Raw genomic sequence first — 20,824 nt, forward strand, 5'->3', positions numbered from 1 at the left:
AAGTCCGAATATAGTCGTCCAATATATCAATCTTTACGTCTCGGCCATTTTGAGACTCCTCGTCATGTCCCCGATCTCATCCGGGACTCCGAACTCCTTCGGTACATCAAAACTCAATAAAACTGTCATCGTAACGTTAAGCGTGCGGACCCTTCGGGTTCGAGAACTATGTAGACATGACCGAGACACCTCTCCGGTCAATAACCAATAGCGGGACCTGGATGCCCATATTGGCTCCCACATATTCTACGAAGATCTTTATCGGTCAGACCGCATAACAACATACGTTGTTCCCTTTGTCATTGGTATGTTACTTGCCCGAGATTCGATCGTCGGTATCTCGATACCTAGTTCAATCTCGTTACCGGCAAGTCTCTTTACTCGTTCCGTAATACATCATTCCGCAACTAACTCATTAGTCACAATGCTTGCAAGGCTTATAGTGATGTCCATTACCGAGTGGGCCCAGAGATACCTCTCCGACAATCGGAGTGACAAATCCTAATCTCGAAATACGCCAACCCAACAAGTACCTTTGGAGACACCTGTAGAGCACCTTTATAATCACCCATTTACGTTGTGACGTTTGGTAGCACACATAGTGTTCCTCCGGTAAACGGGAGTTGCATAATCTCATAGTCATAGGAACATGTATAAGTCATGAAGAAAGCAATAGCAACATACTAAACGATCGGGTGCTAAGCTAACGGAATGGGTCAAGTCAATCACGTCATTCTCCTAATGAGGTGATCTCGTTAATCAAATGACAACTCATGTCTATGGCTAGGAAACATAACCATCTTTGATTAACGAGCTAGTCAAGTAGAGGCATACTAGTGACACTCTGTTTGTCTATGTATTCACACATGTATTATGTTCCCGGTTAATACAATTCTAGCATGAATAATAATCATTTATCATGATATAAGGAAATATATAATACTTTATTATTGCCTCTAGGGCATATTTCCTTCAGTCTCCCACTTGCACTAGAGTCAATAATCTAGTTCACATCGCCATGTGATTTAACATCAATAATTCACATCACCATGTGATTAACACCCATAGTTCACATCTCTATGTGACCAACACTCAAAGGGTTTTACTAGAGTCAATAATCTAGTTCACATCGCTATGTGATTAACACCCAAAGAGTACTAAGGTGTGATCATGTTTTGATTGTGAGATAATTTTAGTCAACGGGTCTGTCACATTCAGATCCGTAAGTATTTTGCAAATTTCTATGTCTACAATACTCTGCACGGAGCTACTCTAGCTAATTGCTCCCACTTTCAATATGTATCTAGACCGAGACTTAGAGTCATCTAGTTTTAGTGTCAAAACTTGCATCGACGTAACCCTTTACGACGAACCTTTTGTCACTTCCATAATCGAGAAACATATCCTTATTCCACTAAGGATAATTTTGACCGCTGTCCAGTGATCTACTCCTAGATCACTATTGTACTCCCTTGCCAACATCAGTGTAGGGTATACAATAGATCTGGTACACAGCATGGCATACTTTATAGAACCTATGGCCAAGGCATAGGGAATGACTTTCATTCTCTTTCTATCTTCTGCCGTGGTCGGGCTTTGAGTCTTACTCAATTTCACACCTTGTAACACAGGCAAGAACTCTTTCTTTGACTGTTCTATTTTGAACTACTTCAAATTCTTGTTAAGGTATGTACTCATTGAAAAAACTTATCAAGCGTCTTGATCTATCTCTATAGATCTTGATGCTCAATATGTAAGCAGCTTCTCTGAGGTCTTTCTTTGAAAAAACTCCTTTCAAACACTCCTTTATGCTTTGCAGAATAATTCTACATTATTTTCGATCAACAATATGTCATTCACATATACTTATCAGAAATGTTGTAGTGCTCCCACTCACTTTCTTGTAAATACAGGCTTCACCGCAAGTCTGTATAACTTCTATATCCTTTGATCAACTTATCAAAGTGTATATTCCAACTCCGAGATGCTTGCACCAGTCCATAGATGGATCGCTGGAGCTTGCATATTTTGTTAGCACTTTTAGGATTGACAAAATCTCCTGGTTGCATCATATACAACTCTTCTTTAATAAATCCATTAAGGAATGTAGTTTTGTTTATCCATTTGCCAGATTTCATAAAATGCGGCAATTGCTAACATGATTCAGACAGACTTAAGCATAGATACGAGTGAGAAACTCTCGTCGTAGTCAACATCTTGAACTTGTCGAAAACCTTTTTGCGACAATTCTAGCTTTGTAGATAGTGACACTACTATCAGCGTCCGTCTTCCTCTTGAAGATCCATTTAATCTCAATGGCTCGCCGATCATTGGGCAAGTCAATCAAAGTCCATACTTTGTTCTCATACATGGATCTCATCTCAGATTTCATGGCCTCAAGCCATTTTGCGGAATCTGGGCTCACCATCGCTTCTTCATAGTTCGTAGGTTCGTCATGGTCTAGTAACATAACCTCCAGAACAGGATTACCGTACCACTCTGGTGCGGATCTAACTCTGGTTTACCTACGAGGTTTGGTAGTAACTTGATCTGAAGTTACATGATCATCATCATTAACTTCCTCACTAATTGGTGTAGGATTCACAGGAACAGATTTCTGTGATGAACTTCTTTCCAATAAGGGAGCAGGTACAGTTACCTCATCAAGTTCTACTTTCCTCCCACTCACTTCTTTCGAGAGAAACTCCTTCTCTAGAAAGGATCCATTTTTAGCAACGAATGTCTTGCCTTCGGATCTGTGATAGAAGGTGTACCCAACTGTCTCCTTTGGATATCCTATGAAGACACATTTCTCCGATTTGGGTTTGAGCTTATCAGGATGAAACTTTTTCACATAAGCATCGCAACCCCAAATTTTTTAAGAAACGACAACTTTGGTTTCTTGCTAAACCTCAGTTCATAAGGCGTCGTCTCAACGGATTTTGATGGTGCCCTATTTAACGTGAATGCAGTTGTCTCTAATGCATAACCCCAAAACGATAGTGGTAGATCGGTAAGATACATCATATATCGCACCATATCTAATAAAGCACGATTATGACATTCGGACACACCATTACACCGTGGTGTTCCAGGTGGCGTGAGTAGTGAAACTATTTCACATTGTTTTAACTGAAGGCCAAACTCGTAACTTAAATACTCTTCTCTACGATCAGATCGTAGAAACTTTATTTTTCTTGTTACGATGATTTTCCACTTCACTCTGAAATTATATGAACTTTTCAAATGTTTCAGACTTATGTTTCATTAAGTAGATATACCCATATCTGCTCAAATCATCTGTGAAGGTCAGAAAATAATGATACCTGCTACGAGCCTCAATATTCATCGGACCACATACATCTGTATGTATGATTTTCAACAAATCTGTTGCTCTTTCCATAGTTCCGGAGAACGGCGTTTTAGTCATCTTGCCCATGAGGCACGGTTCGCAAGCATCAAGTGATTCATAATCAAGTGATTCCAAAATCCCATCAATATGGAGTTTCTTCATGCGCTTTACACCAATATGACCTAAACGGCAGTGCCACAAATAAGTTGCACTATCATTATTAACTTTGCATCTTTTGGCTTCATTATTATGAATATGTGTATCACTACGATCGAGATCCAACAAACCATTTTCGTTGGTGTGTATGACCATAGAAGGTTTTTATTCATGTAAACAGAACAACAATTGTTCTCTAACTTAAATGAATAACCGTATTGCAAAAAACATGATCAAATCATATTCATGCTCAACGCAAACACCAAATAACACTTATTTAGTTTCAACACTAATCCCGAAAGTACAGGGAGTGTGCGATGATGATCATATCAATCTTGGAACTATTTCCAACACACATCGTCACCTCGCCTTTTACTAGTCTCTGTTTATTCTGCAACTCCCGTTTCGAGTTACTACTCTTAGCAACTGAACCAGTATCAAATACCGAGGGGTTGCTATAAACACTAGTAAAGTACACATCAATAACATGTATATCCAATATACCTTTGTTCACTTTGCCATCCTTCTTATCCACCAAATACTTGGGGTAGTTCCGCTTCCAGTGACCAGTCCCTTTGCAGTAGAAGCACTTAGTCTCAGGCTTAGGTACAGACTTGGGCTTCTTCACTTGAGTAGCAACTTGCTTGCCGTTCTTTTTGAAGTTCCCCTTCTTCCCTTTGCCCTTTTCTTGAAACTAGTGGTCTCGTCAACCATCAACACTTGATGTTTTTCTTGATTTCGACCTTCGTCGATTTCAGCATCACGAAGAGCTCGGGAATTACTTTCGTCATCCCTTGCATACTATAGTTCATCACGAAGTTCTACTAACTTGGTGATGGTGACTAGAGAATTCTGTCAATCACTATTTTATCTGGAAGATAAACTCCCACTTGATTCAAGCGATTGTAGTACCCAGACAATCTGAGCACATGCTCACTAGTTGAGCGATTCTCCTCCATCTTTTAGCTATAGAACTTGTTGGAGACTTCATATCTCTCAACTTGGGTATTTGCTTGAAATATTAACTTCAACTCCTGGAACATCTCATATGGTCCATGACGTTCAAAACGTCTTTGAAGTCCCGATTCTAAGCCGTTAAGCATGGTGCACTAAACTATCAAGTAGTCATCATATTGAGCTAGCCAAACGTTCATAACGTCTGCATCTGCTCCTGCAATAGGTCTGTCACCTAGTGGTGCATCAAGGACATAATTCTTCTGTGCAGCAATGAGGATAATCCTCAGATCATGGATCCAATCCACATCATTGCTACTATCATCTTTCAACATAATTTTTCTCTAGGAACATATCAAAATAAACAGAGGGAAGCAACAACGCGAGCTATTGATCTACAACATAATTTGCAAAATACTATCAGGACTAAGTTCATGATAAATTTAAGTTCAATTAATCAAATTACTTAAGAACTCCCACTTAGATAGACATCCCTCTAATCCTCTAAGTGATCACGTGATCCATATCAACTAAACCATGTCCGATCATCACGTGAGATGGAGTAGTTTCAACGGTGAACATCACTATGTTGATCATATCTACTATATGATTCACGCTCGACCTTTCGGTCTCAGTGTTCCGAGGCCATATCTGCATATGCTAGGCTCGTCAAGTTTAACCTGAGTATTCCGCGTGTGCAACTGTTTTGCACCCGTTGTATTTGAACGTAGAGCCTATCACACCCGATCATCACGTGGTGTCTTAGCACGAAGAACTTTCGCAACGGTGCATACTCAGGGAGAACACTTTTTATCTTGAAATTTTAGTGAGAGATCATCTTATAATGCTACCGTCAATCAAAGCAAGATAAGATGCATAAAAGATAAACATCACATGCAATCAATATAAGTGATATGATATGGCCATCATCATCTTGTGCTTGTGATCTCCATCTCCGAAGCACCGTGCTCGTGATCTCCATCTCCGAAGCACCGTCATGATCACCATCGTCACCGGCTCGACACCTTGATCTCCATCGTAGTATCGTTGTCGTCTCGCCAACTTATTGCTTTTACGACTATCGCTACCGCTTAGTGATAAAGTAAAACTATTACATGGCGATTGCATCTCATACAATAAAGCGACAACCATATGGCTCCTGCCAGTTGCCGATAACTCGGTTACAAAACATGATCATCTCATACAACACATTATATCACATCATGTCTTGACCATATCACATCACAACATGCCCTGCAAAAACAAGTTAGACGTCCTCTACTTTGTTGTTGCATGTTTTACGTGGCTGCTACGGGCTTAGCAAGAACCGTTCTTACCTACGCATCAAAACCACAACGATAGTTTGTCAAGTTGGTGCTGTTTTAACCTTCGCAAGGACCGGGCATAGCCACACTCGGTTCAACTAAAGTGAGAGAGACAGACACCCGCCGGTCACCTTTAAGCAACGAGTGCTTGCAACGGTGAAACCAGTCTCGCGTAAGCGTACGCGTAATGTCGGTCCGGGCCGCTTCATCTCACAATACCGCTGAACCAAAGTATGACATGCTGGTAAGCAGTATGACTTATATCGCCCACAACTCACTTGTGTTCTACTCGTGAATAGCATCAACGCATAAAACCAGGCTCGGATGCCACTGTTGGGGAACGTAGTAATTTCAAAAAAATTCCTACGCACACGCAAGATCATGGTGATGCATAACAACGAGATGGGAGAGTGTTGTCCACGTACCCTCGTAGACCGACAGCGGAAGCGTTATAACAACGCGGTTGATGTAGTCGTACGTCTTCACGATCCGACCGATCAAGTACCGAACGCACGGCACCTCCGAGTTCTACACACGTTCAGCTCGATGACGTCCCTCGAACTCCGATCCAGCCGAGTGTTGAGGGAGAGTTTCGTCAGCACGACGGCGTGGTGACGATGATGATGTTCCACCGACGCAGGGCTTCGCCTAAGCTCCGCAACGGTATTATCGAGGTGTAATATGGTGGAGGGGGGCACCGCACACGGCTAAGAGATCAATAGATCAATTGTGTGTCTCTGGGGTGCCCCCTGCCCCCGTATATAAAGGAGCAAGGGGGAGAGGGCCGGCCAAGGGGAGATGGCGCGCCCAAGGGGGGAGTCCTACTCCCACCGGGAGTAGGACTCCTCCTTTCCTTGTGCGAGTAGGAGAAGGGAAGGGGGAAGGAGAAAGAAGGAAGGGGGCACCCCCCCTCCCTAGTCCAATTCGGACTAGCCCATGGGGAGGGGTACGGCCACCCTTTGGGGTCTTTCCCTCCTTTCCCGTATGGCCCATTAAGGCCCAATACGAATTCCCGTAACTCTCCGGTACTCCGAAAAATACCCGAATCACTCGGAACCTTTCCGAAGTCCGAATATAGTCGTCCAATATATCGATCTTTACGTCTCGGCCATTTCGAGACTCCTCGTCATGTCCCCGATCTCATCCGGGACTCCGAACTCCTTCGGTACATCAAAACTCAATAAAACTGTCATCGTAACGTTAAGCGTGCGGACCCTTCGGGTTCGAGAACTATGTAGACATGACCGAGACACCTCTCCGGTCAATAACCAATAGCGGGACCTGATGCCCATATTGGATCCCACATATTCTACGAAGATCTTTATCGGTCAGACCGCATAACAACATACGTTGTTCCCTTTGTCATTGGTATGTTACTTGCCCGAGATTCGATCGTCGGTATCTCGATACCTAGTTCAATCTCGTTACTGGCAAGTCTCTTTACTCGTTCCGTAATACATCATTCCGCAACTAACTCATTAGTCACAATGCTTGCAAGGCTTATAGTGATGTGCATTACCGAGTGGGCTCAGAGATACCTCTCCGACAATCGGAGTGACAAATCCTAATCTCGAAATACGCCAACCCAACAAGTACCTTTGGAGACACCTGTAGAGCACCTTTATAATCACCCATTTACGTTGTGACGTTTGGTAGCACACATAGTGTTCCTCCGGTAAACGGGAGTTGCATAATCTCATAGTCATAGGAACATGTATAAGTCATGAAGAAAGCAATAGCAACATACTAAACGATCGGGTGCTAAGCTAACGGAATGGGTCAAGTCAATCACGTCATTCTCCTAATGAGGTGATCTCGTTAATCAAATGACAACTCATGTCTATGGCTAGGAAACATAACCATCTTTGATTAACGAGCTAGTCAAGTAGAGGCATACTAGTGACACTCTGTTTGTCTATGTATTCACACATGTATTATGTTTCCGGTTAATACAATTCTAGCATGAATAATAATCATTTATCATGATATAAGGAAATATATAATACTTTATTATTGCCTCTAGGGCATATTTCCTTCACATGCACCAGCAACAGATGTTAAAAGCAGGTTAGTCTACATGCATGCAAAGCTTGGTGAGTGGCATAGCAAACACGAAGTATTAGAAAAACAAATAACGGGCTGAGAAAAGCACATCGTGAACTTGACCAGGTGATGTCAGGCCCCATGATCGATTTGCAGCCGACAAAGTACACAGGAAGAGCTTTCCATGTCTTTGTCGAGCAGCTTTGGGAGCAAGAGGAAGCACATTGGGTGCAGAGGGCTAGAGCCAACTGGCTTCGCATGGAGAGAGGCACATTGAATTTCTTTAGGCTCATAGTTTGTAATATAGGATTTTAGTGGACCCAAGATCCAAATTGAGTTTAAAGGCAACCCCCACTATCCAAAGGGGCACATACAAAATAGAGTGATGAACTATATCTCAAGATCCGCAGTCAAATCCCCAGGCTTTCTTAGTTTTCCATCCTTTGATTCTTGTGAGAGGGAGATCCTACAGGTTCTTAGGAGAGTTGATCGAATATCTTTTGAGGAGTTCATCCAAGTGACTTTTGCTTTGCTTCTTACTATTGGAGGTTGTGCGTCTCCTATGCGGTTAGGAGTCAATTGAGAGCCTTTAGGAAGGTAAACCTTGATTTCACCTTTGCGGTATGAAGGCATGGTGAGATAGGTGGCCAATAGGCTTAGTGGGCTACTTTTGGGTGACCTTGCCGAGACCTCTGTGACTTAGGACTTTATGCCTGAACCTTCACCATGAGGAGTATCATTGCACCAATTATCTGAATACCGGGAAAACATCGTCGCATTTGTGATGTTTCGCTCCCACACTCTCTTTACCCTCTCTTTTACTTACTTGCAAGTTTCGCTTCTAGACTCTATTTTGTTGTTGATTTGCATGCGTAGGTTTCTTTTAGGGAACCATGGTAGAAGATCTTAAAACTTTGCCACTAATAATGGAGTAGACTTTAATTAATTCTATCCACTCCCACTAGACCATAACATGGTCCCATTCATCCTCACATTATGATTACCATTACTACGCTTTAAGTGTTACGGCTTCATGTGCTCTGGTGGTGCCATCGCTCCTTGTTGATATCAACAAATGACACGTGGAGGTCGTGGACTTCTAAACGACATATGTTTATCCACGTAGGACTTTAGATCATGTTGCCCAAGCCCTTTACATAACACACATTGGATGCTGAATAGGTAACCAACCACGCGACTGATATTCAAAGCAAACAAAATTGTCTTACTTAAAAACGTGAAAGGTACTATCGTCCACTCGTCCTTCATCCAACCTCTTGTACAAACGCCCCTCCTTTTCCAATTTTATTCCCCCTACCATCTCTGTTGTTCCCATCAATTTTCCGTAAAAGCACCCTCAACTACCCAACTCTTGGCTCACCATAAAGTTATGTTTTCTTTGGTAATTCAATAAGTGTTTATAAAAAAAATCCCTGTTTATGCAATCACATTAACAATAAAAGGGCACGTTAATCATGGGCTAATCTACTAGGATATTTATGTCACCACTGCAACACACATGCAAATATCTATTATATATCAAATATGCATTTATCAGTTATACACCATACCAATGCCCCACATCTCCCATGCTCGAGGCGGACTCCTTGCACATGGGACACGAGGGAAAAAATTAAGAGATGATGTTAAATAAAGAGAAATCATTCTAATATATTATAAATCATCAAGACCAAGTGAATGATTAGCCAGTTTCAGACCTCTGAAATAGGGTTTGAAATGGAAACTGCAAAAAAATCCAACTCTAATGTAGGCGGCTATCTCATGGTGTAGATATCCGGTGGTGTGGCAGATCTTCTTCTCATTCGTGTGGGTCTAGATGAAGCCTTCCCCTATGGATTTTCTTTCTTATTCTTCTCTGGTTCTAGGTTGCTATGTTCGTTTGTGTGTCACTCCCTTCATGAATGTTGTTGGGTTTTAAGTGGTACTCGTGACACCGCATGGTACGACCATGGTGTGGTCTTCGTATTTGCCTTCAAAAGAAAGTTACCGAAAATACTATTTCCTATACAATCCTAGTTCTAGAATCCTTTCAATAATAATAGTTAGTTAAGCCAAAAAAGGTAATCGTCAGATAAAAAAATCAAATATGAGCAATGTGAAAACTCCATGAAAAAAACGATGCACTCTAGAGACATCTCTTCCACACGTAGCCTTAGTTGATCGGGTTTGACTAAGTGAGGTGACGTCACTAGACACGCAGCCGCCATGTATGATGCCATTTGCGAAAAACAACAACATAACCGAAACATTGTAACATGTCGAATGACGAACAAACATCATAGCATAAAAGGAATAAAGCAAATCAACAAAACACATGGGAACATAAACATAAAAGAGAACAGAAAAATAGCGACATGCAACGAGGACGGTACACTGGTAACCATCCCATGCGACACACATACAACACTGTCATTCTGCCGTTGTGTTTTGGCATCGGTTGTTTTGCGCGCTCGCGCCCATAAATAAAAGGGCGAGACAAGGTCAACTGAGCATCGAGGGAATAAAATGGGGCCCAAGTCGAATGATGAATGATTTAGGATGCACCCACCCTATAAATAAGGTGCAAGGAAACGCCATCCCGTGAGTCGGCGCCCCTCGGTGAAGCCTATAAGTTCACGAGGGCACCCTATACATGGACATAGATGCTGCGACTCATGATACAATACAAATGGAGCTTGTGCTAGTACCACGCAGAAGCCACCCTTCAACACGTCGGCCATGCCTACTACTAGCGCATGCAGACACGATCGCACCACCGCCATCGGCGACACGAGGGCCCACAACTAGCTTACTGAAAGCATGCATGACAACCTTCCAGGTGATGGGACCATCAGCCACTCCACCTACATCTGCTAGGACGTGGCACTATAACTAGGACTTAGAGGGGCCACACACAACTTTATATCGACACAGAGCAAATCTAGTAGAATCAGCAAAGCGACAACCTCCAAACCAGTTTTGGAGTGCGCTCCATAGTTTACGCTGTCGCTTTGCCATTAATGATGGCTAGCTTTACCGATGGAAACCGTCTGAGTGAGTGGTACGGACGACATCATCATTAATCGATGGAGGAAGACAAGGCTGAAGTGTCCCTCCCGCCATCACGGTTGGTTTTGGATTGCCGTCTAAAAAAGCCGCGTCAACCTCCAAATATGGAGGCTAGACTACAACCCAATTTTTAAAATGCACTCATGGTCTTGAGGTTGAGGCGAATTTGCCGAATCTACTAAAATATGTTTTTTTTCATAATTTTTATATGTTGGAGCTAGTGATACAAGACGGCACTCATTCAGGCTTTTTGGAGGATCACACGTCAAGGTGGTGGGAGGAGCCAAGTTGGTCACACAAACACACACGCGTGGGTTTTGCGCAGCGCACACCAACTAATCGGGCTGGCTTAGCCCAACACGGCCACGCCTCTCTCCTCTCCCCTCCCCTTCCCACCTCTCGCTCTCTCCCCCCCGCACGCGGCGCACGCTCCTCCCGTCCCGATCCCCCTCTGCCGCCGCCGTCGCCGGCCGATTCCGGCCAGCTCCGGCGCCTCCCCGCGCCGCGGCTCACCGGCCCGGCTCCCCCTCGTCCCCCTCCACCGATTCGCCGCCTCCGCCCCGGCCTCCCGCCCCCGCGCGCGTCCCCCGAGGCAAACCCTAGCTCGCCGGCGCGGCGGTGCGGTGCCCGTCTTCCGCGCGCCTTCTGCTCCTCCTCCGGGCTCCGGCGCCCCTCGGCTACTCGGCGCGGGCTTCCTCGTCCACGACGCCTTCTGGTCCCACGGCGGTGGCGGTGGTCGTTCCCACTTCCTCTCCGTCTCGGTAATCTCTACGTTCTTCCTCCCCTTCTCGCTGTCGTGTTCTGGGTGACACGGCCAACGAGCCGTGGCTGATTGTGCGGCCATTCCTTGGCTACTAGCCCCATGGTCGTCGAATGGTTGCGCAATTCCTGCGCTAGCTTGTTTGTAGTATTACTGCTGGATGTGGTTCTATTAATGAGATGGTCCTCTGGCCTCCATTTCTAGGCGTTCCTAGAGTTTCCGGTTGTAAGTAATGGCTGTGTCCATGGATATTATTTAGCTACTGATGCCGTGTGTTACTGGGTTCCTAGAGCTTCCGATGGTACTTCTATTCTGTGGTTAGCTATAGATCATGTAGAGCTGTCTTATTGTTAGCTATTGTACTTCTATGCTTCTGTTCTATGGTTTCTAATGGTAGCTAAATTTCTACTTAATGGGATTGGCCACTATGGCTTAGTTGTTACATGCTAGGTGGTCATTATCCATGGCCTAGACTAGCTAGTGCACTCCATGGATGGATGGATTGGATGAAAAAACTTTAGCACTCCCTCCGTTTGCAAATATAAGATGTTTTGGATATTCCAATATGGACTAGTACCTTCGTCCAGGATTTTTGGTCCGCTGAGCAACGTAAGCACGTCCGTTAATATTTCCCATGCACAATTAATGGCGCCTTCAGCTATCCCATTGGCCGGGCACGAGCCACGCTGCCGTGATCCACACGTGGGAAAGGATGCCTGCATGCGCGCAGGAGGCCAGCCAGTTATGGCCAAAAGGGTATCCAGCCAATTACGGTTAAACACATGCATGTAGCAACATAAATCAGTGCACTTAATTATTTCCTAAACGTGTGCATGCAGTTGCCTTGGTACTGGTGTTTCGGTCAGTCAGACCAAAAAACCCAGACGGAGGTAGTACATACGGACTGATATGAGTGAACAAACACACTTAAATGTGTCTATTCAGAAGAAAGTTAGAACGTCTTCTGATAGTGAACGGGGGAGTAGTTCCTTCTTCATAGTCAGCGTGCTGTTTGAATTTCCCCAAAAATTGCAGGCAGGTGCTTCGAATTGTGGAAGGTTTCCTCCTCATTCTCCTTTCCTGAGAGAAGCATATGTTCTTTACCTATACAAAAAATCAACCAACTTCCTTAGAACAGCAGCTGATTCTCATCTGTCATTATTATTATTATTAGATACTACTGCTGCTGTTTGGGAATTGAGCTTTATCGTCTTATATTGTTTATTATTATTACCACGCAAGGAACAGCTCGTTGCTCACTCTGATATTGTGCATACAGAACGATAAGCTCACACTCTTCTGGAGCTGGAAAATAGCCGGGAAGTCTTTGCGAGACAGGATCAACATTTTGCTTGCAGTATTTTAAGCGCCTTGATGCTACCCCCAATGGTGCAGGTATATAGCTCTTACAAGTTATATTGGTGAATTCTTTAATTACATCCATGGCAGTCGAGCAGAATTAACATCAGCATAACCTGTAAATCAATACGGAGGATTAGCTAGCATGGAGTGAAACAATAGTAGCGTCTTCTTAGTTCTTACCATGCATGGAATCGATTATGTTTAGTTTATTTTCAAAATAGACTAAATATAGTTGTAAACCATTGATTAGGTGATCAGATGACGATTTAAGTATTTTGTTACTATCCAGTATACTAGTGATGTCTTGGATGCTTTTAAATATTCGTAGAGATTGATGGAGGCTGTTGCTAATTGTCATGGCATGCTTTGTATTGTCTATGTTATGATTGATACCTGCGCTACTTCTGTTGACCACCCTGCTTTATATATATTTCAGGGAAATTAGGAACTCTGAAGGTGAATCTCTGACTAAATAGGATTTAGTCCGACACTACTGCAGGAAGATAAGAGCAGGACACACAATGCTTGAGGATTTCTTTACTCTGACTGAGATGAAGGATGGCATTTCAACTACGGCAAGAATAGCAGAGCTGGTTTCCGGGATCCAAAAGCTGAGAGATGCTGCTGATTTTAGTACAGCTGATTTCATAAGGCAGTGTTCAACAGCTGCAAAAACACTTGGATCTACCAACGATGAAAAATGTCTTCAGCATTTTGTTCAGCTAAATGGTATTGGTTATCTCAATCAGTGGCTTCAGGATGCTCAAAACTGCAGCAAGGAAGTCAGCAGTTCAGCTGAAGGTTTGATAAATGCAATATTAACTGCATTGGAGCAGCTACCAGTTGATGATATACATAAAGCTCCTTGTGGTTTAATTCCCACTGTTCATCAGCTACTTTCTCATGAAAATACAGAGATCAGTCAAAAGGCAAGATTACTTTGCCAGAAATGGAGCAGTGCACCAAATTGTGGGGAAAATGACCGACAAATAGATGCAAAAGAAGCATACCAGGCTGCTGATCTTAAGCCCCCAGAAGCTAGCCAGGAAATGGAAAATAATAAACACGACGGAGCAAATGAAGCTGCAACTGCAGAAGCTAAATCGAACCATGATACGTTAACTTCCTCGGTTGTTCCTTTGCAGGATCTGTCCCTTGTCAATAGTAACACAGACATGACAAAGCTGCCTCCAATGCCAGCATCCCCAAATTCCTCGGATGGACATGAGGTTTTAGTGCAGGTGAACTCCTCAGTTTCATCTCTTGCATCTCAGGGCGGCCTACCGAATGCGTCTGTTACCGAGGAGACTTCTTCCTCCAATGACGTAGGTTTAGTCACCAATTGCAAGTTGTCAGATACTCTCAACCTAAAGAGTGACCCTGGGCATGTTACTCAAGTAATAGGTTCAACCATAGATGCCAAGTCTCTTGAGAATGTCAACTCAGAGAACTCATTTGACAGTATAAAAATTGATTTGGGGGACCAAAATGTTTCAAGTAGCTTGGATATCAAAAAAGGCAATTCCTTTGCAGCAGGTCAGTCATGCTCTGATAATAATGCAATTGAAGCTTTGAACCATCTTGCAAATGCAAGCGGTAGTTTGCAATATTCGTCGGAGGACAGCATGGGCAAAGAAGAAGGGCCTACATCATCATCAGGTACAGATGATAAAGACACTGGCAGTGAATTTTGGTTGACGAGATCTGCAAAGAGCTTTGGTGATTCCTCAAAGGCAGCAGAGACAAAGTTGAATGCAGTAGAGGGAGATAAGTCACCACCATTGACAGAGTATGATGATACCGATGCACTGGAAGTAGCGCGTCTCGTTGCAATTGAGGTGGAGCGGGAAGTAATTGACTACAGGGGAGACTATTGCAGTTCTCCTGACATTAGTTCCGAAAATGTAGATAGTCCTCATGTGGAAGCAAGGCAGCACACTGAACCCCCTGTTCATGAATCAAATGAGAATAAATCCTCCACTACGGTGGTGGATTCAGGAAATTCCTCGTCTCTTAAGGAGGATGGTGTGGGCATCACAGATGACAGCGGTCCTATTAACAGTAGAAAGAACACACAGGGTGTGGATATGGTAGACTTTGATCTTAATGCAAATCAGTACCATGAGGAAACCGATTATCATCCAAAGTCCAGTGCTAATAATTCTGTAAATTTATCAACCCCTATAGCTGTGGCTGCTTCTAGAGGCTCACTTGTATTTCCAGCTCGCCTCCAATTCGAAGGTGCACTGGGGTGGAAAGGCTCTGCTGCAACCAGTGCTTTTCGGCCAGCTTCTGTTCCGCGTACTCCTGACAGAGAGAAGTCAATGTCAGCCTCTTCACAGAAAACAAGAAATGTGATGTTTGACTTGAATGTAGATGAAAGTGAAAATACTATTGCTGGCGAGTCACTTTCAACAGCCTTCTGGCTTCGTTCTTCTGACATAGCTCCCAAGGATATCTCTGGAGCTGATGGTGCTAGTACGGGGCTTGAACTTGACCTTAATAACCCATGTGAAGAGGAGGAAGCTGCTACCACCTCACCTGCTGTACCATCATTCTGGAGTCATGAACAATGTCATGGCAGATGGAGCCAGCCCTCTTCCTCTTCATCTTCAAGGCAACCTACTGCAAAGAACTTTGACTTGAATGACAATGTATCCTTCTTTGATGCCTCTTCCCGAGGCAAGGGGGAGTCCTATGTCAAGACTTCCACGAACAATACATCAGACCATTCTGAAGTCATGATTATGGGCAAGAGAGTCACACTTGGACAGAAGGAGCACCGCAGCCCAAACCAGTATAACTTTCTGGGGCCAAGTATGGAATCTAGTCTCCCTGTGAGGTCAACGCAGTCATATGCACACACGCCTCCTGATTTCAGTGTTTTCGGCTATCCTTCTCAACCAGCTGCCATGTCTTTGCCTCCTCCTCTCTATGCACCTGGAGGTGCTCCTTACATGGTTGATGCTAGGGGTGCAGCAGTGGTGCCTCCATTGCCGGGCCTAGGTGTTGGCATTTCTCATCCATCTTTCACCAGCAGAACAATTCAACCTGTGCCTAGTGAATTTGGCTACATGAATGCAAGCATGGATTTCAACTATGCTCTCTCATCTGAAGGTGCACGAAGGGAAGCTGGCGGCTATTGGCCTGTGCCATTCCAAGGTCATACCGTCTTTCTTGATGAACGTATGAGAAGTACATCACAAGGTGGCAGCTCTGGTACTGGGTTGGTATCGAAGCGGAAAGAACCTGACTCAGGTTGGGATATCTACCCCCGGCACTGAGTGTCCAATGTTAGTTGCAGTTGTATTTCTTCGGTTAATTCAATGTTCGATCTGCCTGGGGCCTTGCACAATCTGGAAGAAGTTTCGCACATGGAAAATGGAAGATGCGTGAAACTGAATATGTTTCAGCTATGAGTGGTTTTCAGACACGCAGGCTTCTGGATATCATTGCTTTGGTACAACATGTAGATTTAGTTCCCGTGAGCACAACTTCTTTTTGTTAACCTAATATAGCCAAAGCTGAATTGTGTACATCATTGTTATCTTGAAAGTTATAATTAATGGATGAAATAAACTCTTTTATGCTGTGTTTTTTCTTTAGTTCTATCATCAGTTGTATATAGTGGTTCTCTTTTGACATATTTTTTGTATTTATCGTGCTAGTAGCATAGCATATGCTCCCTTTTTGCTATAACTTTCCTCCCTTGTCTTCACTCATATATTTGTTTCTTTGCATGATGGAACAATTTAGTATCTTTCTTACGAGTTGTTCACATGGTTTACTCTCTCCACATTTTAGCTGCCTATTGCTCATAGATCATGCATTTAACTTGAAAAGACCAAACTGGTGGCAAAACTTGTAATTTCCTATGAAGGAGCCAGCTGCAACTTGTCGGGGAAAGAATCAACTAAACCCTTGAGATCAGGTCAGCAATAACAACCTTTCAAAAATATTTTTCCTGTATTGATCAACTAGACTACGCATATGTACAATCCCTGTTTGATATGTACTGTACAAAATATCAAAACGCTGAGCGAAATTGCCCTTCTCTAAGGTGCACCCACCTATGTATTCCAGATTTTTGATCAAATGCACTTAAACAAATGAGAAGATAAGTTTAACACAAATAATATGCATATAATGAAATTTATACATCCTTGATTTTTGGAAAGACGAACCTAATTTTAAACCTTTCAGAATAGTTGTCGACTACCCTGAAAACCTCCTCTGAATTGGTTCAGTAGTTCAACCAGCCAACCGTGTTTAATTAACTTTTTTTAGTCAAAGCAAAGTGATCCGCTGTGTATGGAGGATGTTTTACATAACAATTAGACACTGTATCTGCCCTCTGCTAATTAACATAATCTTTGTTGGGCATGATAACTAGATGATTACCTTCTTGGCCCTTAAATTTAATTGAAAAACTTTGTTCTGTATGAACTGCCCTTCTTGTCTTCTTTATTTCTAATTCCTTTGTGTGAAAATATCTCTACCATTCTATTCTACTTAAAGGACATGCACTCCTGACCATTTTTACAAGAAACTGACAAAGTTCGGTAATTCCGGTCATGTAAATCCTTAAGAAGAAAAAAAGTGAGTGCACTGCTTAAGTAAGTTGGCTCTCTTGAAAGTACACACAACGAACATATAAAATACTAAGTACAAAGTAGCTCTAAAATTACTAAGAAATAAAAGAAAATAACTGAAATGTCACTAGTGCTACCAAATTTCATCAAGGCTGTGAAAATAATTTATTTTCAAGTGGCCATCTACACCACCAGCCCACCAAGTGATTCTGATACTTGCGCTTCCCAAATGTCATTAAAATATTTTTTCTTTGTTTGTTTTTTCTCATACTGCTGCCTTCTGTCTAAAGGTAATATACATGGCCTTGCAAATCATAATACTGCCATTGTTAATTTGTTATACTATCCATTGTTTATAAAGCCGGTAAGGCGACCTAAGGCGAGCACCAACTGCTTTGACGCCTAAGCGCTTAAAGCGGGCATAATGTCAAGGCGCTGCCAGGGTGCCTTGCCGCCTAAGCGTCCAAGGCAGGACGCCTTATATACAGTGATACTAACTAAGCAACTTGTATGGACATATCTGATACTAACAAATAACAATGGAAGCAACTTGCATGGACGGGCCACAGAAGATGTCATCAAACAGAGGATGATGTTTCATTTCGAGATAGATTATTTAAAACTATCCTTAGTCATCAAACATAGTAGGAACTTTGACTTTCATGAGGTAAACTGAGATTGGATCTAAAGATCTGCTGACCAAAAGTGGATAATGGAATGAAATGCATAACGACTTTCTGACCTGATGAAATTGTTATAGAAGAGCATCACATTTGGACCTTGATCACTATAACACTATTCTCTAGCAGCTGTCAGTTCTTCTTGAACCTCCTCTTTTGGGTTTGCTACTATGCAGCGTTATTTTGCGCAAAAGAAAAAAGATCTTGAAGCACTATACCAAATAGCATTGAGGTATTTTTTTCCCCTTTGATTCCTGTAGTCACATTTCATTATACAAGTGACTGGCTTCTGTTGTAGCACTTAGCACTCATGCACTGCCATGTTGCTTTTTTGATCCGTAATTTTCTCGGTAGTGTTAGCAATTGGCTGGACGTCCACGCCTTAACACTGTTTGTAGTGTTAGTAATTTTCTCGTAGTGTTAGTAATTTTCTCGTAGTGTTAGCACTCATGATCTTATTCCGTAATTTTCTCGTAGTGTTAGTAATTTTCTCGTAGTGTTAGCACTCATGATCTTATTCCCTGCAGGTTAGATAGGTAGTTTGCCTGTTACTCCAAAGACCTTGGACATATTATCTAAAGAACTCCCTGTTTGTGGAAAGCTTGCTGTATCTTGTATCATTATCTCAAGCAGGCCCTCAGTTTACACAAGTGAGTTTAATCGCTGCCCTCTTTTGGTGTCATTCTGTTGTCTTTCCTTCAGCTAATACTCCCTCATAATTTGTGTTAGTTCCTGCAATTATGTAATCAAAAGCTCTTTGCTTCTCTGATGCTCTGTCTATTTTGAAAATGGGAAATGGCAAGAAGATATTCAGGCACTTTCAGAAAAACCTTATGTCTGTAAACCAGCTTCATCATTTGCCTTCAAGGGCTATGGGACTTGGAAGTTTGCTCTTTGTTTGATTTTTTGTGTGAAGTTGATTCTTCTTTGTAGATCATCTCCCTTCTCTTTAGAAAAATAGACCATGTTTTTGGGTAATTATCCAAGGGAACAAAATACTGTGTCCTTGAGAAAACAACTTCGAATTTACGGCAACTTAAGCTTGGCTTCTTTCCTTTTGTGTTTGAATATGTTCTTAGGAGGAAATAGCATTTTCTTTTCTTCTAAGATGTGGGGCTTACATACATAGATACTCTAGAGATTATCTTGAAACTGGAGACCTCAATGTGTTCCCTGACTCGGCTTTATCATATTCCACATTGGTATTCCACACAGAATCCATGCGTGTTAATTTTGTGCTCGACTCTGGTGGGCATGCTGGTCCAGTGCAACACAAGCCAGCCTTTTATAACTTCTGTAGTCAATGCAAACTGATCCGTTGTGTAGGGATGCTTTTTTTTTTACATAGCAATTAGATGATGTGCATGCCCTTTGCTAGTTAACATAATATTGGACAAACCACTGTTTTCTATGAATCGCTCTTTCTGTTTTCCTTATTTCTGGTTTGCTGGGTTCGGAAATCTCTCAACCGCTCTATTTTCTCGTCAAAGGACATTTATGTGTACACGATTAAGAGCATGAACATTCCATACGTTTTTTTTTCAGGTATGGTCAGTTTGACAGCGCAGTAGAAACATTCGAGGTTACTGCAGATCATGAGAGCATGCTGGATCCGTTTATATATGTCATCTGAACCCCGGTGTCCTGTGACACTTGGTGCAATAAAGATCAAAGACAGAGAAGTCTGGTAAAGATCGAATCTGAGCTGAGGTGTCATCATCTGAACTGGATGGACGCAGCCTCGCCAGAGCATCCTGGAAGTTGGAACGTAGAAGACCGACTTGAAGCTTAACGAGAACTGTACTTGATCAGCATTCAGCATCAGCATGATGATTAGTTGCAGAATCCGGTGCGGAGCCGTCCTGACCAGAGTCTTGTTGCAGGAACTTTACCTGCAAGAAAGAAATTTGAAGGATGCATGCACTCCTGAAAGGAGTTGACAGCTTCACGCCGAGGCAAGAAATTGCCTGGACATTCAGATCGGTAACAATTGTAGCATTAGCATTATAGAGATGTAGTACACCCAAGGTATGTAGCCCCCGAAGGCTACATCGATCAACGTAGCACCCATATCTTCTTTTTTCGAGAGGAAGAGCTGAAGAGGCATATATAACATTAGGTTGTGGTACTAGTTGTAGTAGAGATAGCAGAGCAAAGCATCTGTGTAGAGTTGTGTCATGGCTCCACCAAAAAGAGTCTAGCATTGTGGTACGCACGTACCAGGATTTGACGAAAGTAGATGTATAACTGGAAACAGTACTTGGAAGTTGGAACTCAGAACAGAGGATGATATATATTCTGCCTAGCTTGGGGTTGTTCATACACTCATACGAACCCCTAACTCTGACGGCGTCGTGTCGAGCGGGCCAATCAGCAGTCCATGATAAGTTGATGTACAATGATGATGACGGTACATGTCAGGCGCTGATCGGCTGCTTGTCAAAAGCTTCCATCTGAACAAACATAGAAAAAATCCAAATGCTTCCACCGTGAGCAGGAGCACTTTTGAGCAATTAGCAAAGAGATATCCA

General features: G+C 42.8%; 1 protein-coding gene and 1 long non-coding RNA gene across 2 annotated transcripts; both read left to right on the forward strand.

Moving 5' to 3' along the window:
- The first annotated feature begins 11,197 nt into the window (after nucleotides 1–11,197).
- Nucleotides 11,198–16,626, forward strand: LOC109747650 (uncharacterized). Its single transcript, XM_020306682.4, has 3 exons — nucleotides 11,198–11,660; nucleotides 12,939–13,054; nucleotides 13,458–16,626. The coding sequence occupies exon 3, from the start codon at nucleotides 13,543–13,545 to the stop codon at nucleotides 16,303–16,305; it is 2,763 nt and encodes a 920-aa protein (XP_020162271.1). The 5' UTR covers nucleotides 11,198–11,660; nucleotides 12,939–13,054; nucleotides 13,458–13,542; the 3' UTR covers nucleotides 16,306–16,626.
- Nucleotides 16,627–16,641: 15 nt separating this feature from the next.
- LOC141027859 (uncharacterized) lies at nucleotides 16,642–20,596 on the forward strand. The gene is made up of 3 exons (XR_012189853.1): nucleotides 16,642–18,525; nucleotides 18,821–18,943; nucleotides 19,839–20,596. It is a non-coding gene; the product is annotated as an uncharacterized lncRNA (long non-coding RNA).
- The last annotated feature ends 228 nt before the right edge of the window (nucleotides 20,597–20,824 follow it).

Source organism: Aegilops tauschii, chromosome 7 (assembly GCF_002575655.3).
Source record: "Aegilops tauschii subsp. strangulata cultivar AL8/78 chromosome 7, Aet v6.0, whole genome shotgun sequence".
NCBI classification, from domain to species: Eukaryota; Viridiplantae; Streptophyta; class Magnoliopsida; order Poales; family Poaceae; genus Aegilops; species Aegilops tauschii.

Coding starts and splice junctions, on each gene's coding strand:
- LOC109747650 (XM_020306682.4), top strand. CDS start 13,543: ATGCTTGAGGATTTCTTTACTCTGACTGAGATGAAGGATGGCATTTCA.